This window comes from Tachypleus tridentatus, chromosome 10 (assembly GCF_004210375.1).
Source record: "Tachypleus tridentatus isolate NWPU-2018 chromosome 10, ASM421037v1, whole genome shotgun sequence".
In the NCBI taxonomy this organism is placed as follows: domain Eukaryota; kingdom Metazoa; phylum Arthropoda; class Merostomata; order Xiphosura; family Limulidae; genus Tachypleus; species Tachypleus tridentatus.
Genome location: NC_134834.1, coordinates 63,527,309 through 63,553,060, shown reverse-complemented (window position 1 = coordinate 63,553,060; position 25,752 = coordinate 63,527,309). Strand labels below are relative to the sequence as shown.

General features: G+C 33.1%; 1 protein-coding gene across 2 annotated transcripts in view; it reads right to left on the bottom strand.

Moving 5' to 3' along the window:
• Positions 1 to 2,793: 2,793 nt before the first annotated feature.
• The window catches only part of LOC143229442 (cytochrome P450 4V2-like), a 32,720-nt gene continuing 9,761 nt past the window's right edge, over positions 2,794 to 25,752 (bottom strand). The window contains exons 5-11 of one of the 2 annotated variants that reach the window (XM_076461777.1): positions 22,637 to 22,706; positions 20,674 to 20,800; positions 19,117 to 19,311; positions 16,933 to 17,097; positions 15,002 to 15,068; positions 7,664 to 7,843; positions 2,794 to 3,972 (exon numbers count right to left, since the gene is read on the bottom strand). In XM_076461777.1, coding sequence (XP_076317892.1) covers positions 3,791 to 3,972; positions 7,664 to 7,843; positions 15,002 to 15,068; positions 16,933 to 17,097; positions 19,117 to 19,311; positions 20,674 to 20,800; positions 22,637 to 22,706 — 986 coding nt within the window. In that variant the 3' untranslated portion in view covers positions 2,794 to 3,790. Of the gene's footprint in view, positions 3,973 to 7,663; positions 7,844 to 15,001; positions 15,069 to 16,923; positions 17,098 to 19,116; positions 19,312 to 20,673; positions 20,801 to 22,636; positions 22,707 to 25,752 lie in introns of both variants that reach the window. The other variant, XM_076461776.1, reaches the window with a different exon arrangement.

The following is a 25,752-nucleotide window of genomic DNA, read 5'->3' as shown; positions in this document are numbered from 1 at the left end:
AGTAACGTGCCACGTGCTTTCTAGGTACGTGCAGACGTCTGATGTTAACATTTCATTCCTCTTGTCTCGTATCTAACGAATTCCTCACGCTTCACAACGTCAAGCTGCACATCATTAAGACTTCATACAAAGTTCCAACTAGATGTATTTGCATATACAAAATAAATTGACTAAGTGGATTCATAAATACAGAATTGCAGTCACTGTAGAGTTGTTATTCAGGTTAATAAGCAAAAAGCAACTATGTATGTGCATGACTGAAATCAGTGGTAGGACATTTGGAGCTTGTGGAGCAGGAGTATTAAGTACCGTCTCTGTGATCGGTAGCTCAATGTTATTTCATAAGTATCGTTTAATAATCAGCACAGGAATTACTTTCCGCTAGAGAAAACTGTGGGTTATCAACCACTGGTGGTTATTGAGATAAAAGACAGTAACCATGCGGACACGATTACTAAGTTAAATACACAACAAATTATGCTCTAATTAACTAATTCCATGAAACGTGACTAGGGTTTAATTGTCACAAATAACAATAATTGTTAAAAATAATGGGAAATTGGAAATGTGTGAAGTAACAATATGAACAAATTTACAACTTTTTCTGTACTGATAGAATAGGGAAAAAGAAGAGAAAAAGTGCACACTACTTGTGTTATTCCACCAGTACGGTTAATGGTATAGGGAACATTCTTGTCACATTAAAACGGAATTCTTCTAGAAGGGTAAGTAACACCTACAGTATACCTGGGCATTGCTGCTGAGCAAACATTTCCTATAATGATAGATTTCAACGAAACACTTTCAAAATGCTATTGACACAGACTATAACACTTTAACATTACCAAACTTAATAGTGAAAAGCATGTTGCCGTATTAAGTGTTTAGTCCATTCATCTCAAATCCAAACTGTTATTATTACGAGGTTGTTTAATCTGATAGAAGGCATGATGTGTTAATATTAACAAGGACGCCATTTGCTGTGCAAAGTTCACCAACTCTTAAAATTACCAAAGCTCGTGCTTTTTATACCGCATCTTCATCTTCGAGATGTTCCATTCCAAATTTTTATCACATAATCAATAGTGGAACTTTTAATGATGATTTTAGACAGAAGATTACATGTAAATAAACTAAAAGTTATAATAACCGACTTCCATATACTTGACACACAAAATACATATAAAACAGTACAAAGTAATTATTCTTCTGTACATGGAATACAAACACAACGATCGTAACAACAAAATGCGGTAGATAGTCCTCGTGTAGCTTTGCGCGAAATTGAAAAACAAACAAAACGAAACATATTAAAGACGGTTGTATAAATCTTTCTCTCTCACACACATAACAGCAACAAGTGTAGTTGTTTAATATTATCATGGGGTTTTCAGATATTAGTATTTTGGAATATGATTTTAAATAACAAAAGCAGATAAGTAAAAGTAAACATGATATATATTATGATTAATAATTCGTTTAATACAGAATTTCGTTTTGGTAAGAAAATTTTTATTTCTTCATTTTTTTTGTCTTTAGTTATTAAGTAAAGTATATTAAGTAAAGTATAAAGTAAAGTTTATAAATTTTAGTTTCTTTAAATATTCATTCAGTTGTGTAGCTTTATAAAGAAAATCAAGAACATCAAACAGGAAAGTATTATTAGAAACATGTTCTTTAATTTTACTTTTAATGGCGTCAAAGTAAGGATTTTATAATACCAGTTCCTGTTTATAAGAGTGGATTCAGCAGATAGCCCCGTGAGGCTTTGCTGTAAGAAAAACATCCACACCTATACACCATTTGTTTGTTTGTTTTGAATTTCGCGCAAAGCTACTCGAGAGCTATCTGCGCTAGCCGTCCCTAATTTAACAGTGTAAGACTAGAGGGAAGGCAGCTAGTCATCACCACCCACCGCCAACTCTTGGGCTACTCTTTTACCAACGAATAGTGGGATTGACCGTCACATTATAACGCCCCCACGGCTGAAAGGGCGAGCATGTTTGGTGCACATCTTTTGTAAGAGAGGAGTGTGTTGAACAATCAATGACGACAGAACACTATTAAATATTACGTCTTGTGGAAATTAAACATAATGTTAAGATTATTCTGAGGAATAGCGCATTTTTTACGTTTTTTCGTTTGTAGAATAATTATATTACTTGTTTCGTAGACTATTTAGTTAATCATTATAATCAAGAGTAATTTGATGAGCTCTGTACACTTTGCGTATTACCTTAAAATATAAACACGATTTTATAGCAACGGAAAATCAACATATACATGACTTAAGCCTAACAAGGATTAACCATACTTTATACTTTGTAACGTGATAGTGTTTACTTGCACATACATCAATTTTTTTTTTTTGTTTGAAATATGTATAACACAAAATCTACTTTGTAAAGACAAGGATAAGCATGTTGCATTCGCCGTGGTATTTTAAAAATACTATTATATAGTCTTCTTTTTGAAGAACCGTTACAGAACGAATAAACAATATAGTGAAAAAATACGATACGTTTAATACTGTTTTCTCTTTTGGCAAATTTAATTAATTGTGCTCACTCTATGCCAACAAAAATGTTCACAGTCTAATAAAAAAGTTTGTGCTTGTCAAACGAATAAATGCCAGTATAGTATCACAATGTATTTATGTACTTACGCAGTCAAATCTAACTGCTTTAACTTAATTGATCGTGAAAATCAAAAGTACAGATTTTTTTATATCACAGTCATGAATGCCATACATTTTAAAAAATATTTATTGTTAACAAACATTATACACTCTGGTTATGTTTTTTGTTTTGTTTTTGATATATATATAAGTATTATATGATAATTAAGATTATAAAAAAGAAAAATATTATTAATACTATTATATATCATATTTAATACCTAATATGCATTCTTTCTTAATATTTACTGTTATCTTAACTTTACAGCCATCTGTCGGCAACAAAACGTACTACGATTTTAATTAAATGTAAATGTTTTAGACAATAAACAAAGAAAGTGACTTACAAACAAAATGAGGAAAAGAAAACGAAATAAACATCAGTTAAAAAGAAACTAGGTTATAAAATGATATGATCGCTGATTAATTTTAGTAGCTTTTCTTATTACGTTTCCAAACAATTAAGTTTATGAGCAATAGTAAATGCAAAGTGAGATATTGTTAGAGTTATAGATGTAGTAAATATGGCTTTCCGGATACTAAAATCAATTAAGTTAGTGTAAACAAAAGATGAAAGTGATTGAAAAATAACAATAATGTTTGAGTAAAATAAATTTATTGCTATTCATTTCACTAGAAGGAAGTAATTAACTTGTTTTTCGTGACTATAAACGATTAAATGAAGTATATATAGACACTAAAAGTAATTAATTAGAAAGAACAGTGTGATGTTTATTTACTAATAATACGTACGAAAAGTTGATTACAATATTCAAGTTTTAAAAATTAAATCCCACTGAAAGTAAATATTCTGCAACTTAATTATTTATTGAGTTTTAAATTTAATTGTAAACCTTGCAACAGATGGCGATACAGCACTTATTGCTAATATTAATTAAAATTATAATGTGTCAATCGCTTAAGAAATATTTGTTACTTACTTTTAAAGTGTTTAACTCAGACCGTAAAATGATAAAAACTAAACTAGATTCTTTTAACAATTAGTTAAAAAGTTAAACGTAATTATATCGTTTTTCTTTGTATTAGATTTTGTATATAGAGAACACCATATCTTTACATTAGTGTTTTTCCTTTATCTATATTAAAAAGACGTTATTCATTGCTTGACCATTTCGGTAGTTTTGACGTAAATTTAATTTTTATTGGCTGATCTGCACGAAGGACCATTTGTGCTACAAGATGTATCTTGTCACGGGGCTGAGAAGATGTGACTCGAAAGTGGCGTAACAAGTTTGCAATAACAATTTTTTCTTCAATCATGGCAAACTTCTGACCTGAAAAACATAATTTATGATAACAGTTTGGAAGAATAAAACAAAAGCAACAAAAACCCATAATTTATGTTTCTTTCTACATTTCTTTAATGGAAACTGAAGTCTATCAAATTAATTTCAAGATTACGAGTGAAGCACCCTAACCATCTGGCCATACCGGGCCATACGTTTAAACAGAAAAGAAACAAACATATTATTAAAAGTAATAAATAAGCCTTATTTATTATCAGTAAGTATCAAGTTTACGAAGTCAATCCAACGTTTATAACTAACTGAAAACAGTGCCAAGCCAACAGCTATTGAGTGCAGTCAAATTTGTTGATTACGTTTTCTTTATTATAGAATCCCTTATGAAAGTAAAAGTTAATCTAAACAATCTTAAATATTTTTCTCTATTAATCGAAAGATATATTTCAATCACAAAATAAATTATGTTTATCCATGATCTACTTTTAAGATATTCCAATAACTTGAACAATAATTTACAGAGTATTCGATAGATGGCCTAGAATGATGGCTGAAAGAAATTTGGAAAATTTGACTCGATTTATACAAACTGCAGTGCTTCGAGTTGTGATCTCTAGTTTTCCGAAATAACAAGAGAAACAATATTTCGTCCATGTTATCCGCTTTAACGTGTTACTGGTAATTTTGACTTTGTTTAAACAGTATGAAGCAGTAAAAATAGTTCTCTGTAAGTCCTTCGTATTGTGTAAAGTTTGAATTTTATTCAATATTTTAGAAAAATCACAATTTTTTTTAGTTACTCAAAATGTCCATATTATACCAAGAATTCGAACTTAACTATTTTTTATTGCAATACTGTATTTAATGAGAATAATTTTCTATTATATTCTTTATTTAAATTCCATCTATTGTTTAACATCTGAGACATACATACAAACACGGGTTTCTAACTTTTCATAGCATTTGAGTGGTGGCATTCAGAGCACTCTGCTAACCTTATAACAGCTTTTCAAGTACTCTAAATGCATGTATTTATTGTTAATTTCTAATATAGAAATAGTTGAGAGGGTGCCAATTGGGGGTCACCTAAGTACAAGTGATCATTATTGTAATAGGTTTGATGTTTCGCTTCATTTGGAAATCTGGAATAATGAAATTTTTATCACAAATTTCAAATAAGCAAATTTTCAAGGGTTTCAACAAGAATTTACTGTTGTGACTGGACAGTTGAGTTATTTGGAAACACTGAGGAAATATCGGAAGTTGTTAAAGAAAAACTTAGTGTTCAAAACAAATACACAAAGAGCTCACAAAGGGTATAAGAGATTAAATATAAAAGCATCACAAATTTAAGAAATTTAAATTGATTATTATTGTAGAAGATTAAGAAAGTTGGTCAAAGAGGAAATTACGACATTCAAAAGGATGTATGAAAAAACTTTGAAAACATAAAATTAACAATAAGGATTTTTAAAAGTACTTTAGGGGTAAAAAATATTAGGATGTGGAAGGAAGGCTTGTATCTGATGATTATAAAATGGCTACGTTGTTAAATTCTGCTTTTTATTGAATTTTTACTGATGAAGACAAAATCAGTATTCATCATCTTGAACATTTAATAGATGAAAACCAAGTTGAACACGATAGCATAAATTCGGAGCTTTTAAAATAAAATCGGGAAGTTTAAAGAATGACAAAGCTCTTGGACCATATAATATTTCCCACAGGGTTTTTAAGAAGGTTTTTAATTGGATAATTGAGCCACTTAACACAATTGTTTTGCAAGTCCTTGAACAGTGGACAAGTACTAACCAACCGATTGGAAATTCACTGATGTCCCTCTTATTTTCAAAGGAGGTAACATAATTTGTCCCAGTAATTGTGAGCCTATTTGTCTTACATCAGGTGTGGGAATGTTTTGGAAAATGTGCTAAAATATATTTTGCAAAGCTATTTAACAAAATTTATAATTTTATTGGATAGTAAACATGTTTTACTAAAGGAAATTTTTGTCTTACAAATTTTTTGACATGCTTTTAAAATGTTACTGCATATTTAACTGAGAGCATAGGTGTGGATATGGTGTATCTGGCTTTGCAAAAACCGTTTGACAAGGTGTCATATAAAATTTTTGTAAATAAATATTTCCTTATAGCATTGGTGGTTGAGTTATCTATTTGGATAAAAGAGTGGCTTGATGGCAAAACAGAGAGAAACAGAGTTCAATCAAACTGGATTAATGTTCCAAGTGATTTACCTCATGGCTCAGTTTTATGATTATTGGTTTTAATTTACATTAATGACATACATAAAGGAACGGTCAGTAAATTACTTAAACTTGCTGATAATAACAAGGTTTTGGATGTTGTTGGTTGTTAAAAGGATGCTGTTGCTTTGCAAAAGGATTTAAAGTAATTAGTGAGTTGAACAAATAAATGGCAGATGGATGTTAATTATGATAAATGCAAAACATTGCATGTTGATTATCATAATCTGAATTATAAGTAAAATTAGATTGAGAATAGCCCTAAGAATGTCATGAAAGATAAGGATCTCGATAATGTCAATGTCAGGGCTGATAGAAATTTAGGTTGTATCTAAAGGAGTACTGAGTACAAGTCTAAAGAGGCTATAGTAATTTTATTGTATAAGTCACTTTTTAGGCCACATTTGGACTATTGTATTCAATTTATGAAATACATCCAATTGTTTGGAAAGTGTTCAGATGATGGTTACTAGAATTATACCTGGGATGGAGGAATTGCCATACTAGGATAGATTAAGATCCTTAAAACTGTTTTCTATTGTAAAAAAGAGGAATTAGAGATGATCTGGTTGAAGTATTTCATATTTTAAAATGAACTGATAATGTTGATGGATCAACATTTTTCATACTTAACAATAGCCCCCCCAGTGGCTCAGCGGTATGCCTGCGGACTTACAACGCTAAAATCCGGGTTTCGATACCCGTGGTGGGCAGAGCACAGATAGCCCATTGTGTAGCTTTGTGCTTAATTCAAAACAACAACAACTTAACAGTAAGAATTATAGAAATAGGAGACAAAAATATACATTTAGGCAAGGTAGAAACTGTCCTCAACTAAAACAGTATGAAAAGGATTCCTTTCGGATATTGTAGAGGCAGTACATTTGAGTGAGTTTTAAAAATAGTTTGATAGAAGTAAGAATGATAAGGGCTGGCTTTAAATTTTTTATGTGATAGTTTTAGTTTGGTTAAGAGGATGGGACAGCTGAGGCGGACCAATAGGTCCCATGTTGTCCCTAAATATTATATTATGTTAGGGTTTGACACCATCTGTTTAAGAATAATAGCTTGATTCTCGGTACAGAATATTTAGAGAAATTATAAAAACAAATCCACCACATTACTGTTTAAATCTCCAAGACAAGGTAACCATATGATGTATTGCAGTAGATTCCTATAGATACTGTACGGTAAGAGGAAGTTGAGTAATTTATAAAACCTAAGTTTTACTTAATAATTATTGAAAACGATTTCACTTAAAATTGAAATGTTACAAAGGTTTCAGCTGCTGATAGTTTAACTTACAAGTGTTTCAAACGGTTAAGCTACAAATGTTTCAAAGTACTACAAATATTACAGCTGCAAGAAGAGTAATAATAAATTTAGTAGTTTGTTATTTCTATTTAATTTATTATATTCTATTATTGATTTAGTTTTTAAGGTAGTAAATAGTTTTACCAATGCAATTTCTTGGCCCAGCGGAAAAAGGAATAAATGAGAAAGGATGACGCCAGAGTGAATTTTCTGGTAAAAAACGATCTGGATCAAATTTCTCTGGATTTTGAAAAACTTCTGGATCTCTGTGAAGCATGTAAATGAATATCATACAAGTGGAGCCAACAGGAATAGTCCTTCCATCTGAAAAAATAATTTAAAAAGATCAAAGAGATATAGTGATAATCATGTGTGTGTATACTGAATATAATATGAACTTATTCTGATGGGCCCGGCAGGTGGTTAAGACACTCGACTCATAATCCGAGGGTCGCGAGTTCGAATCTCGTCACTCCAAACATGTTCGTCCTTTCAGTCGTCGGGACGTTATATGTGACGGGCTATCCTACCTTTCGTTGGTAAAAGAGCAGCCCGAGAGTTGGCGGTGGGTGATAATGACTAGCTGCCTTTCCTCTAGCCTTACACTGCTAAATTAGGGACAACTAGTGCAGGTAACCCTTGTGTAGCTTTTCGCGAAATTCAAAACAAACCAAATTTATTCTGACGCTTTACTTGGCTTCGAGATGACGTTTCGGACTCTCTTCTGAGTTCTTCCCAGTCGTGTATATTTGTGAAATACTAACGCTGTCTTCAGGGAGTTTCCGCTTTAAAATAACCATTATAAATTGCAAAGATATAAAACAACTGACAAACAAGGAAACTATCGTATATTAATTATGATGTTGATAGCAAAGATGTTATCAAAACGTGCCTTACTCAAGACATGCTCAGAAATATAGCGTGAACAGGAGATTGAATTTATAATTTTCGTGACAATTTGTTGCGTGTATGCTGATACTTTAACGCATAGAATGGAAGTTTATAGTAATAACGGTAACTTGTTTCGGAGTGTCAGTCGGTCTAAGTTTAGAATACTCGATTGGCAGTCTGCTTGTCACGGTTTCGAATCCAGTCACCTAGCACGATCGGCCTTATAATCTTAGAGGCGTTATAACTTGACGGCCAATTTCAATATTCGTCGGTAAAGATTAGCACAAGTTTCGACTTGGTGTTTATTTCTTGATTTATCTCTATTCTATCATTTCAAAATTAGAAACAGCTAGCGCAAAAACCTTCCACTAGCTTTCTGCGAAATCCGAAAAAAGCCCAGCATGGTCAGGTGGTTAAGGTACTCGACTCGTAATCTGATGGTTGCGGGTTCGAATCCCCGTCACATCAAACATGCTCGCCCTTTCAGCCGTGGCGGCGTTATAAGTGAAGATCAATCCCACAATTCTGTGGTAAAAGAGAGTCTAAGAGTTGGCGGTGGGTGGTGATGACTAGTTGTCTTCCCTCTAGCCTTACACTACTAAATTAGGTACGGCTAGCACAGATAGCCCTTGAGTAGCTTTGTGCGAAATTCCAAAACAAAACAAACAAACAAATAAATAAAGTACCTGCCAACTTTCATCACTACTTATGTAGGGATGGTTCGGACTACTCATCTTCAGTAGGTCATCAGAACTATACTATAGAGTATTTCATTTTATAACAATAAATGTAATGACTGAGTCAGAACTTTTGGGAATGTCAGTAGATATCATAAGAAAATACTTGAATTCCTTGTTTCTCTTTCTGCTGCTTCTATTAACATATAATAATATACATTTAACAATTCAATAACAATTCACTTTAATTAACCCTACTTTTGTCTGTTAACATTCTACAACACTGTGTGCCTGTGTTTTAAGTAGAGATGATACAAGTACCTACCGTACTGTCTTTTTTGCATTGTGTTCATTTTGATTTATTGTTTTTATTCTGTATTATAGTACCAGTCAAAATATGTTTCTTTATTGTTTATATTTTGTTTTAGAATAACAGCCATAACTATCATAATATGATGCTTTTACATTTAGTTTTGAATTTTTATTTGAGTTTTAATATTTATCTTTCTACCTTGTGTTTAGTATTTCAACATTTTAAATGTACGAAATCACATAAATAACTAGATCTCTCCATCAATAGCTAGCGCCTTACAATAGTTTGTTGTGACATATTAACATCTAAAGTTAATATCTGATATTTATTTGAGAAACAAATCAAAAGTGATAATTTAGTTTTAAAATAAATGTTCAAACCCAAAACTCATTGAATGGTACAAATATCCAAAGAAGCATCGTTTACTTTACTTATTTAGGTCAATTTTGTCTATCTTTAAAGCTCATTTACAGCTTTATACTAGAATAGAAACTGAATTATTTGATTTAGTGAAAATGTTATTTTATTTGAAACTTTGTTACGTAGAAATGAGTATACATTACTTCGAGTAAAGTGTGGCCCAGTGGACAAGTCGAACTGCAAGTGGAAAGGTCTAGTGTGCGAGATGTGGTGTCACTGAACACGTTCTGTGCTTTCATTTGTGGGCGAATTAAAAGAAAGGCAGTTAATGTTGTTATTCGACTCATAAAACCAGAGAAAGTTCTCGTGGAGGGAAAGGTAGACAACTGGATGCCTTTCTTCTGGTTAATATTTCAATATTGCAAACATCTATACTTAAACACTAGGGGCCTCGAACTTGACCTTACAGCTCATGTTAGCTTAAGGTTAAACATTGAAACATTCGCTTTGGATTTTACTACCTGATCATGAAATAACATTTGTATCATTTAAATATTGTGTGATATAGCAATTACATTTTTTTTTTCTTTAGTCTGACTAAGATATAATGTCACGTTGCTTTGACGCTGTATTATTTGGCTGGCCTGGCATGGCCTAGCGCGTTAAGGCGTGCGCTTCGTAATCTGAGGGTCGCGGGTTCGCGCCCGAGTCGCGCCAAACATGCTCGCCCTCCCAGCCGTGGGAGCGTTATAATGTGACGGTCAATCCCACTATTCGTTGGTAAAAGAGTAGCCCAAGAGTTGGCGGTGGGTGGTGATGACTAGCTGCCTTCCCTCTAGTCTTACACTACTAAATTAGGGACGGCTAGCACAGATAGCCCTTGAGTAGCTTTGTGCGAAATTCCAAAACAAACAAACAAAACAAACAATTATTTGGCTACAAGTCAACGTTATTTTGCGTTTACACTGTATTATTTGATCATAACACAACGCTATATTGGTTTGATACTTCATTATTTGACTATAAGACAACATTATACAGATTTAATACTGTGTTACTTAACTATTAGACAAGATTATATAGTTTTGATACCGTATTATTTGTCCGTGAGACAATATTATCTCGATGTCACTGTATTGCTAAAAATGAGACAATGTTATCTTGCTTTCACACAATAATATTTAAATATCACACAGCATTGCCTCGCCTTGATACGTCATGTTTGGCTTTGAGATATTACTATATCACTTTGACACTGTATTATCTGGTTATTACAAACTGAACGATCTGATTATAGAAAATATTATCATGCCTTTATATTGTATTATCCGTCTACGAGACAGTCGTACCTACCTACAAAACAGTGCTCTCTGGCACAAAACTATAGTGTAACTTGGTTATATGTTATATGGAGTGTATGGGGATAGTGCTAACCAGAACCTTCCCCAAACACTTTCCTGTTTAATTTAGGCAGTGAGGTGAGCACTAAGTCTCGTTTCTATAATCCACGACATTCATAACCCCATCCTTAAGGGTATACCGATCAGTATATCTATTGAAGTAAATAATTACTGATACCATTACATCATTTTTAACGATTTATAGATCAATGTGTCTATCGTGGAATATGCTTACTCATACTAATATACCATTTCTAACGACACACAAATCAGTATTACACCATATTTAATGCCGTACAAATCAGTGTATCTATCGTATCAGATACCAACTCACAACATTACACCATTCTTAATGCGCTACAAACCAGTATATCTATAGAAGAAGATAATCACATATAGCAGTACACTATTTCTAACGAGGTAAATAGATCAATATGTCTATCGTGGAAGATACCTTCTCATACAGTACACCATACCTAACGATGTACAGATTAGCATATCTATTGTATCAGATGTTTCTTATAACATTAAAAATTACTTCCGAATATCCAAATGCTGGGCTATAGTGGAGGTGGTCCAGGGTGCTGATTATATAGATACTAACTTGTATCAAAGTTGATTACTTTAAAAATGAGTAAGATTTATGTCAGTTGTCATCATATCATCAATTTTGATAAAAACAAAGAAACATTTATTCATATACATGTGTTTGTTAATGATAAAAAATAACAACTTTATTCGCAAAATAGCGAAAAGTAAACTGAGCAAATTTTACCACTAATAAATATTCTATTATTGGCAGTAGAACATTACTATCACCACTTTCAACAGTTTTATAAATGTACCATTATTGGCGGTATAACACTACTCTCCACTATCTTTAATAGTTTAATAAATGTGCTATTACTAGCGATGGGACATTACTCTCTGCCATTTTGAATAATTTAGACTAGTATAAATAGTTTAAAGATGGTGGAGTGTAACGTTCCACTGTCAATAAAGGGACATTTTAAAGTCTGCCCTGTGTCGTTAACATAAATGTATATTTGTGACGAGGACACACGGCAAACATTAAAGTGACTCTAAAGCATTGCTGAACAAAACCAGTATTTAGTTCGAACCAGCTTCTGAGGTTATGAATCTATACGTTATCCAGTTACACTGTTGTTTTACCTGTTACACAATTTTATTATATAACTATAAGCGCATAACATATCAGTTACATAGTCATAACTCCTAGCTTTGTAATTTTACAAATCCCTTAAAATCATTGTAGTATCTGATAATAAAAGTTTATTATCTGGTGAGGAACTGTATTATCTATTTACAAATGAAAATATCTGATACAAGACTGAAACGTACGACTATGAGACTGTATTTTGTATAGAGCACATTATTTGGCTATAAAACTATATTATTTGTTGTATTGTGTTTGATAAGAGACTGTGGCATCTGAGAAAGAAACTGTGGAATCTGGTTACGAAATTATAAAGTTTGTGTACGAAAATGTGGTGCTTAAAGATGAGACTGAACACCTGGTTACTATGCTGTAATGCCTGATAACGGCATTACTTGACTCCTTTATGTAATAAAGAGCTATAGTATCTAGTTTTGAAATTGTGGCATATGGAAATAGGGTCATTATTAGAGAACTAGACACTAGCATGAAATAAATAATTGCATTTTCTAGCTAGGATATTGTACTATATGCCCTCAGTGATACAGCAGTATGTCTGCAGACTTACAACGTTAGAAACCGTGTTTCAATACTCAAAGTGGGGAGAGAGCAGATAGTCCATGGTGTAGATTTGTGCTTAAGTTCCAAAAAACAAACTGTATTATATGATAATATATATTAATTAATCAAGAGACTGTACTTTTTGTCAGACTTGAGGATAAATAAAGCTATACTCTTATACTTGGATAAAAAACAAACAAACGAACTGCTAGTCTTACTCCTGTTAGTTAGGTAGCGAAATGTAGTTGCTAACTTACGTGGACAGTCAATCAGAAGAATCATGGTTCGCGTCCCATTGCCGTGAAAGCGAATTGCGCATTTTGGAGCCGTGAGTGTGTTATAAGATTGTTGTTGTTTTGAATTAAGCTACACAATGGGCTATTTGTGCTCTGCCCAGCACGCGTATCGAAACCCGGTTTTTAGCGTTGTAAGTCGGCAGACATACCTCTGAACCACTGGGGGGCGTGTTATAAGAGTGACGATTAAAGCACACTATTTAATCAGGTAAGATTAGCCTTATAGTTGTTTGTTGGTACTCTTAATTAACTATATTTCTTATATTCTATCAGTTCATACAGCGTGTGTGTGTTTCTTTGAGCAAAGCCACATCGGGTTATTTGCTGTGTCCACCGAGAGGAATGGAACCGCTGATGTTAGCGCTGTAAATCTTTAGTCTTACCGCTGTACCAGCGGAAGACAATTAAACAGTCTAGTTTTACGCATTTTAGAACTTTTGAGGTTAACATCTGAACAAAGTGTTTGTTTCGCGCAAAGCTACTTGAGGGCTATCTGCGCTAGCCGTCCCTAATTTAGTAGTGTAAGACTAGAGGGAAGGCAGCTAGTCATCTCTACCCACCGCTAACTCTTGGGCTACTCTTTTACCAACGAATAATGGGATTCACCGTCACATTGTAACGCCCCCACGGCCGAAAGGGCGAGTATGTTTGGTGCGACCGGGATTCGAACCTGCGACCCTCGGATTACCAGTCGAACGCCTTAACACGCTCTGCCATGCCGGGCCTGAACAAAGTGTTCTGAAATTTGAATTTCAAAATTATAAATTAAAATAGAACACAAATGAAACTATTTTTACACAGATGTTAGGAACTTTTGATTTAATTAGTAGCGAAATATAATTTTGTTTTCTTCTTGTGTTGATACTAATTTAAGAAGTAATGATCTGCATAGTTTAAATATACCAAGAGTTAGTTTGGCAGTTGCATACATAGATTTAAACAGAACAATCTGTTCAAGAATAAATATCATTGTATACAGGAATATGAAAAAATTGCAGTGTGTAAATATATTAATATTTTAATATGCAGAGCCTAACTTCAAGCTTAAGGTGAACTAAGTACATAAATCAATGACAATTTTCTTAGCTACCTAACGAAGGCGTTAGCACAGAAATGTAACGTCGTTTACTTTTCTATACTCTGGACGTTTATTAAACACTTCAAATCCATATAAACGTTAAGAAAAAAATGTTGAGAGAAGTCTTACATTCAGTTTAGATTTATATTCCGTAGTCTTAACATATTCCCTTAGTTTCATGAATATATAGTAGTAAAACTTTATTGTATACACACACACATACACAGATATATATATATATACCATTATTAATATTCTAATATAGAACCTTGGCTGGTGTATAGCCAAATACGACAGTCGCACGCCTAACGTTTAATGAGAACTTCTTTTTAAATATTAGTTTGTTTACTTTATTACATTTCTATAACAGTAAAGCATATATACATATATAACCTGTTTATTCTGTTTCTTGTGAATTGACAAAGAGATGGAAACAGAATGTTATTTTAAGATTGTTTTTACTCACTGTAATTTCATTTTCTGTTTCAACTTTTATGTTTCGCACACTCATAAAAAAGACACAAAATTCCCTGTAAGTGGTGTTTCATATATCGTGAGCTCACTGGGATAATGGGAAGTGAAGTTCACTGTGATAATGGGAAGTGATTCTTCTAGCAAATTCATAACTTGCTTTGTTCTGGACATGAGATATGCTTTTATCAAAAGGAAGTACAAATAGATGATATTATAATTTAATTTTGTTTCTCTAGGATGAAACACAATACTTACTGACGTCAATGTCTTCTTTAATAGATCGAGCAATGAATGGAGCAGGAGGATAGAGCCTCTGGCTTTCCTAAACAAGATAAATAATTAACAACAAAATATTAATATATATATATAAGTAACGTATGATCATGGGGTCGTATAAAGCTTATAAAGTCAAAAAGTTAGAGGAAAACAGATTATTTTGTAGACGAAATGTGTTTAATTAACTAAGGGACTGCACAGAAATAACATTATTCTAGATATATTATATCTTATTTGTGTATATATATATTATGATGGTATAAGCCCTACAGTATCATGACATTTTATTCCCGACAAAATTATGTTAAAAAACAGAACATTTTTTGTGCAGTAAAAGAACTTTATTCTCAAAAATTACAGCGAACTAAAAAATTATCGCACGAAATTTAATTGCAAATAAAATTGAACAATAACGTAATAAAATATTAATGTAATAGAATAATTTGCTAGGAAAAAAAGGCTATCGCATTATCGCCAATACGTACGTATTATTTATGTCTGCACGGAACGAATTTTATAGTGTAATTTTCGTGTTCGAGGTTTTTGACATGATAAGGGTTTGTTTACAATATTCCGATAGCATAATTTCTATACATGCAGTAAACCTTAAAATGAAATAATTAATTTATGCACCTCTTTGTTGACATTCCTTTACTATGGCAATAAAATGTCACGGCAGTAACACGACAAGAGTAACCTGACGGTAGTAACGTGTCGTAGAATCAAACCCTACAAAATCGAATCGCAACCGACTTCACGAACAACACAACACAACATAACGTTTTGGGATATCATGGGACCTATCGGTGTATCTCCGCTCTTCTACACTCTAACCTAAATTAACTTAAAAACAAACAAAAACTTAAAGCCAGCCCTTATCATTCATGTATTTATCAAGCTATTTTTAGAACTCACTCAAATGCACTGCCTCTACAATATCCGAAAGCGACCCATTCCATAGGCCAACCACTCTGTTTGAAAAATAAAACTGTTTTAGTTGAAGACAGCTTCTACCTTGCCTAAATCTATATTTGTGTCTCCCACTTCTATAATTCTTACTCTTAAGTATGAAAAATGTTGATCCATCAACATTATCAGTTTATTTTACAATATGAAAGTAATTCCTCTTTTTTACAATAGAAAACAGTTTTAAGGATTTTAATCTCTCCTCATGTAACAATCTCTCCATCCCAGATACCATTCTAGTAACCATCATCTGAACACTTTTCAACACTATGAACATCTGAACACTATGGTAAGGAGCCCAGAACTGAACATAATACTCCAAATATGGTCTAACAAGTGACTTCTATAATGAAATTATAACATATTTAGCTATGTGTGCATACGGTTTCGTTCATATGAACTAAGAAATAAACTAATGAAAAAGATTTGGAATTATATAAACAAATAGATGAAGACTGAATTATCTCAAAGTTTTAAGTATTATAATAAGTTATATTATGGACAATATCTGATTCAAGCAGTGATGGTAAAAGTTTAAGTTAATATATTAATGGACTTCAAAAAGTTTATTGTGTTGCATTACTAGTTTTACTCAAGACCAAACCGTGAGCTACTTATGATACCCATTGCTAAGAGGTGTATAATAATAACATACAGTAAAGCTATACTTTTATTATTTACGTTACGTCACATTTTGAAATATGAATGACAGTGTGATTAACCACTAACTACTTAGTGTAGAACATCAACATTATTCACACCTGTTCTCCAGTCATTTCAAAAGTGAATGCTGAGCTTTGTATGCGTGCACAGCTTTTCAAACGTAAAAGTGAGGCAGACGAACATTTGGACTGACACTGTGGTTCGCAACATACATAATATATCTTATACAGTTTAAGACTGAGCAAAACACAGAGAGGAGTTTAAAGATATACCAAAATTACACGTTCCAGGTAACTCATTTTTCTGACATCATCTTTTGTAATTGGTCTTTCTGTGTCGTTACCAAAGATAGTGTATAGTTCTTCATGAAGCTTCTCTTGCACATGCTCATCCTGACCAATCAAATATAACGTCCAACTTATTCCAGCAGCGGTAGTATCATGACCCTTAAAAAAGAATTACATTAATATTAGATTTTTAAAGAATATTGTAGACCTTAATGAATGACAAAATAAGAAAGCTGAGTCCGTTACATTAAAACGATATTGGAACCTAAGGACGTCATTACATTAAAAAAATGCATCCCTGTTAGACCCTTTTATATCTCCTACTCTGACAGTTAGTTCCTCCACCCCTAACCCTGGGTAGCATGACCCTTTTATATCTCCTACTCTGACAGTTATTTCCTCCACCCCTAACCCTGGGTAGCATAAGCTAATTATTTTCTCCCTATTTACTCTGTAAACTATTCTATTCACATGTCTTGTCAAGGAATCATCTATAACTATAACCTTCTTATCATCCACTTCCTTTTCTGTTCCTTTAGTTTCCCTCCCTCACTTGGCTGAAATTTTTTGCTCAACACAGTAAGCTCATTATAACTAAATTCATCATATGTCATTCTAATACTACTCTTTTTAACTTCCTAAATCTCATTGTTAGCAGACGTATCTCTTTCATGTAAATGGTTAAGTTTTTCCTGAAATCCTTTTACCATATCCCACAGTCTACGATTACCTTTACCCTATTACTTTACTTTAACACTCCTACGAAAAGTGGGGCCTAATAGGCCCCAGAGCAACTTGAAAGGTTATTAATATTAGGCTAATAATTTTGTATTTAAATGAAATTGCCATTTAAATCCATTAATGAATGGATTAACGAGATTCCCACTGTCCCTATCTACTATCTAGCGAAACCACAGCCAGGGGAACGGGCTTGGAGAAATCAGGACTAGAAACGTCTTTTCGTAGGAGTGTTAATTTGGATAGCTTCCAACCTACAAACATTACATAAAAATTGCACATATTAATTTCCAGTTTCCTTAAAAGTGCATGTCAATCTCGAGTTCCCAAATTAAACTCACTAGGCCGTTCTCTTAATTTTGTGAAATGATGTAAAAAGTGTGAAACATTGTTGATAACAAACTTTTTAAACAACACCGGTAGTGACTAATGTTGATATAATGCATTAGTTTAAAACAGAAATGCTAAGCCTCTGTACTGGTTGTTTTAATGCATAATATCATTTTACTTTTCAAGCCTCTATGGCTGAGCTAGCTGTAGGTCTTGTTAATGGAGCCTAATACATCATTATGTTCATATTGTCACGTTTAGTCATGCTCTGCTTGATAGTAGTACATTTTGACAATAGTCCCGAAAGGTTGTCATGCGAAAAACACACCTCTTCTTCCTATTTGATTTTTATGAGCCATCTAGTATACGAAGACGACAGCTTTCCAGCGTTGTTTCAAAGATTTGATCGTAAAGAAATCCATACGCACTGTGTCCGGCAACTTACGTCTTCTTATGGAATAGCAGTAACACCATTTCATTCTCAATCTATTCGACGTATTTGCCAGTAAAACGGATATATTCTGCAAGAAACGTGTGCAAATGACTTGTGTCGCTTTTCCAGGTCACGATACTTCATTATACTGAGTACTGATGGTTGGAACGAGTGTACAGTTTCTTTTTTTACATTTACAAAAACATTTTACTTACTACAACTAAGGAATGATTTGGAAATCAGGACCATCTAGAAAAAGAACCACAAATCAAAATATTTACACTTTCAGATGATAAAGATAGGATCATATCGGCGATATTACTTATATTTAGTGTATAAAAGTCTTGTTACATATTATTCCCAGAAACGATAATTTTTGTTTGCATTACATACAGTAAAACAAAATTATATTTTTCAAGTTCTGATACATTCAGTTTTATTGTACCTTTATATCGGTAGTGTCTGTCACTTGACATGCTTATTGCATATTCAAAAATCATTCAATACAATATAACGTTCTCAACTCTCTTTAATGTTACACATAGTTTGTAATGATTTTGTGATAAGTTCACAAGAGACACAATGCACATGTTAATGAATTTATATTTTTTCATAACTAAATACATGAACAAATGTATACTTTTTTGAGGTAAACTAAAATAAGCAATTTTATTTACCGCAAACATGAAGTTGTCCACCTCATTTTGAATATCTTCTTCTGAGAAAGCGTTAGATTCACTGTGATAGTAAAGAAGGAGATCCAGAAAGACATCTTGGCTTCTTTTCACGTATGTACCATTCGTGACATTAAATTCACCACCAGAACTTTGAAACTTTGTTTTCAACAACTCATTCTTCCTTTCTTTAATCACCTTAAATTGGAAAAGCGATTATATTTACAGCTATGAGGCTATACATCAGTTACAACAGAATCTATACCAAGTGGACTAGCATTTATAACATCATAAATGTTAACACCAAAATAACTTAACACAGTAAAATAATATAATTTAAAACACTTACTATTAAAGCAGGTTATGTCAAGAGAGCCATTAGTTATTAGAGTTCCAAAGTATAGTTGTTACACACTTACGTTTTGTTAAGTGATTATTAAGTAGATGTAATCTAATTTCTAAAAGTGTTGTCATAGGCCATTTGTGGAAATGTTTGGGTATATGTATACTTTTCCGACTTACAGGTTAAAAATATTCTCCTATAAATGTGTAGTGCGAATGAAACCAAGTGACAAACTACAACGTAAAGTAGAAAAACCATACTTGAGTGAGAGGTATGTGCCAAAAAAACATTCTACTCAGTGGTGGGCACACGGTCCATCAAAACGGACCTATATTTCTAAGACGTACAATCAGAATTAAAAATTAATAAAAATAGGACTAAGTAAGAATATCCTAACCAATGATGCTTAGTAATATTTATTTTAAAATGTCACTCAAACGAAAAATAATATTCTTAAAATTGTTATATAAGAATATATATATAGCATAAAGCTTATTTTAGTCAAACCATGCCTGTTTTGCCATGTCAACATTACATTCGATATATATATAAGATAACATGCGTGTTGATTTATGTAGTTCACATAACTGATTAAGAATTGTAAGTTTAGAATGAGGACAAAAATTTAGTTTTCCTCCTTTAATAAAGCAATTATTTACATATTAAGTTTCATTATGCTGTTCGTAAACATAACAATCAATGGGCAGCAGAAAGACTAATTATTTAACATGATAAAATTCGAAGTTTAATTCTTCGCGAGGGACACAGCTAATAGTCAAATATGGCTTTGCTCTAGAAAACCAAATCAATCATTATGGGACTGCAAAGCATCAGTCCACGTGATTATGTGTAGTCATTTTTAACTGTATTTCGTTTTCTTTCCTCTTTCATTAAGAGGAAACTATTTTCTCACAATAAGTTAAGACAATAAAAGGGAGTTTTAACTGTGTTTGTATGCGGGTTTAAGACATTTTATCTTTTCTTTCTCTTGCCTTTTTTTAATGTATGATTCTTTTTGTATTGTGTTATTTTTGTTAACTTATGTGTATATTCATATGTATGTGGGTGTTTTTATTAAACAGAAATAACAAAAGCATGTCATTTTCTTTCTAGGCTCAGGAGGAAGTGTCACTGAAGCCACAGACTACAACTTAAAGGTTTTAAATAAAAGTAATTACAGTATTAAAACTTTCTGGGAATTTCTCGTTTATATTTACCTGTTTTGTAAACTGAGACATGATTTGAAGGTTTTCTTGGAAATCTTTGCTTAAAGAAGTCCTGTTGTAGATAAAATCATACCACAGCCAAGGTCTCATCAGCCTCGTGGTGAAGCTTTCTCCTAATCTGAATAACATTAATTAATGATATCACAAGAGTCCATATGAAAAGAAACTGAAACATTAACATATTAATTGCAGGTTTCATTTGGCTATATAAGCATAACCAAATTTTATGAGGGTATGCAGAAAACGAAAAATATTGGATCGGTATGTCTAATAATATACGATTTTATTTGAAGATTGAGCGTCAAGATTATTATCACATAATGCTAACTTTCTATCTTTATATGAACCGGGACATTCAATAAATCATTATTAGTATTTACAGCCTAGCATATTTTATAATCTTTAAAACAGTAAAGTAAACACCGTAAACTAGCAGAAACCATTGTACTTTGTTAATAAACGATATAAATTCTTTCGTAGTACAGTTAAATAAATTACTTATTTAAAATAAATTGATATAATAAAAATGAGGTAGTCGCGTGATCTTCGTTTAACGGCATTTTGCGAAAAGAAAATATGTTTAGCAAACTGGAAAATACTAAGATGCAAAGTGTCAGACTGAGGTGACATATCAGAAGAAGGAAATATAGGAGGAAAGAATTAGGAAAAGAAATTTGCATTGATAAAAGACATCGAGATAACAAGGGGAAGACGAACGGTTGTGATACTTTGAAAGGAGAGATGGCGATAATTATTCTTGGTTTATTAAGAAAAGCAGGATGCCTGCCATCTAGTGAGAAATTAGTGATGAAAAGATGATTTGGTGATAGTGGTGAAGACAGAGTGGTTTCTTTCTAGCAGTTTAATGAAACTTTTTGTCTTTTGTGCACAATTTATAATTACTTCAGTATTGATATCGCTGTGACTTTAGAAATGATTTAATAAGAATATAATTAAAAATTGTTAATTTAAAATGTGGAATAGGGGTCGTCAAAAACGTACAGACACAATCAGAATCAAAATACAAAGATTATATTTTCAAGCCTACAACGAAGAATTCAGAAAAAAAGTAAAGAAAGTACATTGTAAATATTGTCTATAATATTATCTTAAGCTAAAAATCCATATTTTAACTCCTTGACACTTTAGTGTACTCAAAATAGTAGGGTTTTCTAGGTTTGAAAAAATACTCAGAGCCAATTTTTCTCAGACTTATAAAATAATAACAGTATGTAAACAAATGGATGAATTTTGTCTAACAATCGAGAAGCCAACTTTCTTAGCTACTATCAGAACCGAATGTTTGTAGGCTTATGGAATAATAACAGTATGAAAACAAATGGATGAATTTTGTCCAAAAATCGAAAAGTAAACTTTTTATTACTGTTATCAATATTTTAGCAGTCTTAGCTATTGAGATAAAAGGTCTTGTGTGTTGTTTCAAGAACATGTCTGCTTTTTAAGATGGTTTTGCCCGTATTTTCTATTGGAATGTTTCTATAATTCCTGGACGAACTCTATCATGCTCCACCGTTGTGATTCATGCTGATTGTTTGTTTTGAATTTCGCACGAAGCTACACGAGGGCTATCTGCGCTAGCTGTTCCTAATTTAGCAGTATAATACTAGAGGGAAGGCAGCCAGTCATCACCACCCACCGCCAACTTTTGGTCTATTCTTTTACCAACGAATGATGGGATTGACCGTACATTATAACGCCCATAGGGCTGAGAGGGCGAACATGTTTGATGCGACGGGGATTCGAACCCGCGACCCTCGGATTAACCCACTTGGCCATGCCGGACCTGATTCACGATGACTGAGACACGTGAAGCGAGCTGGTGATAATGGAAAGTCATTGTAGTTCTATTGTAATAGTCTAATAGAATGTTACTTATAAAATCTATAACGTATAACAACTTCACTATTGACACCGCTCTGTATAATAGACTTACTTTTGAAGTGCTTTTGCGTAAGGTGACTCACTGTCTGTCTGGGTACCTATACTCACACCCATTGCTGTTTCTACGAAAAAGATGAAATAAAGAAATCAGTTGAAATTTTATTCAAACAATTTCGTATGAAAACGTACTATTAATTTACTCTTATGGATTCAGGAACTTGTTCACATATCATTAACTCATCCTTATGAATTTAGTAGTTTTAAATATCAATAATTCGTTATTACAAATTGAAGACGGATTAATTACATCTGAATAATTTTCTTATGCATTTAAAAGTGTTTATATACATATATACACTACTGGCCAAAATCTTAAGGCCAATGAAGATAAAGAAAAAATATACATTTTGCGTTGTTAGACTCAATCACTTATTTGAATAGAGCTTCGAAAGATGACAATAAGAAAAGAAAAAAATTAGCAGTTAATAGGGAAAATGTGAACACTATGAAATTAGCCTAAATACTAGATGGTCAAAAGTTTAAGACTATACCAAAAAAAAGTTCTAAACAGGGTAGGAAATACCCAACAAGAGGTTTCAGTAATGAGTTGCACGGCCGACATTGTGAATAACTTCAAACATTCGCTTTGGAATGGTCGATATAACCATTTGAAGAAGGTTCGTTGGAATGTTACTCCATGTGGTGAAGATGCCTTCATGAAGATCATGCATTGTTTGGAATTGATGTCCATTTCTATGGACTTCCCTTGCCATCCATCCCCAAACATTTTCAATGGGGTTCAGTTCGGGCGAACATGCAGGATGCTCCCAAAGAATTAGGTTTTTCGCCACGAAAAAGTTCTTTATCCTACGGGCATTGTGAATTGCAGCGTTGTCCTGCTGGAAGATCCAGTCATTTCCACACAAGCGAGGGCCTTCAGTCAATAAAGATACTCTTTCCAACATGCCAATGTAGCCAGCTGTTGTTTGATGTCCCTGTATAACCTGAAGTTCCATGGAAGGAAAAAGCACCCCAGATCATGATGGAACCTTCTCCACTATGTCGTGTAGAAAATGTCTCCCGTGGGATATCCTTATCGTGCCAGTAACGTTGGAAGCCATCTGGACCATCTAGGTTAAATTATTTCTCATAAGAGAACAAAACCTTCTTCCACTTTTCTACGTCTTATGTTTGGTGCTTCTCAACAAAGTTTAACCAAGCTGTTTCATGGTGTGGAAGGAGGCGTGGTCTTTAAAGACGTTTACGGTTTTTAAAGTCTTTCTCTCGTTGATTCCGTCTTATTATATATGTAAAAATGGCTCGTTTGGGTTGAGAAAATTTTTTTACGTAAAGGAGCGAACAACGTTTCGACCTTCTTCGGTCATCTTCATGTTCACAAAGAAAGAAAGAGGTAACTGAACGGAAGCTGACCACATATTTAAAAGGGGTTGTGTAACTGAGTGTCGGAATGTATAGGGCGTGTTTAAATCTTTGAATATTTTATTTTATATTATTTAATTTATTATATTATTTTTAATGTAGGAGTGTGTGTGTGTGTTTTCTTACAACAAAGCCACATTGAGCTATCTGTTGACCCTAGCGAGGGGAATCGAGCCCCTGATTTTAACGTTATAAATCCGAAGACATACCCCTGTACTAGTGTGGAGCTTTCAATGTATGTATAAAGGTGTTCTTTTGTATTTGGGCTTGAGTTGTTGTATAAGTAAGGCTTCTTTAATTTTGCGTTTGTTTGTGTTTGTTTCTTTATTTAGTATTTGAGTGTTTTCTATGGTTATGTTGCGTTTATTTGAATTGCAGTGTTCGAAAACGTGTGAAGGTGACTTTTTATGTTCTTTGAATCTGGTTTTCATTTTTCTACTTGTTTCTCTAATATAGAAGTCGTGGCAGTTATCACATTGTATTTTATAAATAATGTTGGTGTGGTGTTTGTCAGTTGTGTTTTTACATTCGTAAGATACATTTACTTTTGTTGGTTGATTTTGCTTTTAGTCTAGATGTGTGCGTATAATGTTTTGTACAGTTTGTGGAGAAAACTTATTGATGTTGATGAAGTATTGTTTTATTTTGTATAATTCATCGTTAATTTTATTTGGTGAGCATAGTTTTATGGCTGTGTTTATTTGGTTTCTTAGTATGTTGAGTTTTTGTTTTGTTTAATGTGTTGAGTCCCAAGGTATGTATAGTCCAGTATGAGTGATTTTTTGGTGGATTTCTGTTTTAACTTGTGTATCGGTTCTTGTAATTTTGAGGTTAAGAAATGATATTTGATTGCTTTCTTCCTGTTCACATGTGAAGTTAATGTTGGAATGTATAAAGTTAATGTGATTGAAAAATTATGTGTGTGTTCTGTAGAATCCCGCAATCGTGTCATCTACATATCTGTACCAGTATAGTGGTGGATGTAAAGCTGTGTTAATTGCTTGTGTTTCAACTTGTGTCATAAAAATATTGGCTAGAGCTGGTGATACTGGGTTGCCCATGTTTAGGCCATTTGATTGTATATAGTTGTGGTTGTTGAACATGAAGTTAGTCTTCATCGTGGTGAATTCTATGAGAGTTGCTAACTGGTTGCTGGGAATGCCTATGCATGGGTTAGGGTCTCGGGTATAGAGTTCTAAAGCTCTCTTGCAGGCTTCAGCGGTTGGAACTTCTGTAAAGAGGGATATAGCATCAAAACTGGCCATTAAGGCTTTATGATTAAATTGATTAAGATTAGACTTAAAATTATATATTCAAACATCTAAGCACGACCTCTACATTCCGACACTTAGTTACACAACCCCTTTCAAACATGTGGTCAGCTTCCGGTCAGTTACTTCTTCATTTCTTTGTAAACCTGACGATTACCGAAGAAGGTCGAAACATTGTTCGCTCCTCTACGTAAAAAATTTTTTCTAAAGTCAACCTTTTTTTACATGTATATTTTTCTCTACAAGTGGGTTTTCTCGACATCACTGATGCCATTTTATTGTTCTTGAGCTGTATTCTGCGTCTGTAAGGGCCTTAATCTTGTTCGACGATCGGCTGGTGTCTTGCCGGACAACTCGTCGAATCCTCCTTTCAACGCCGGCGACATTTTCTTGTGCCGACTACTTGAAATTCTCGTTCTGTATCCCTCAGGATCTTTTAAGAGATTTGCAACAGCAG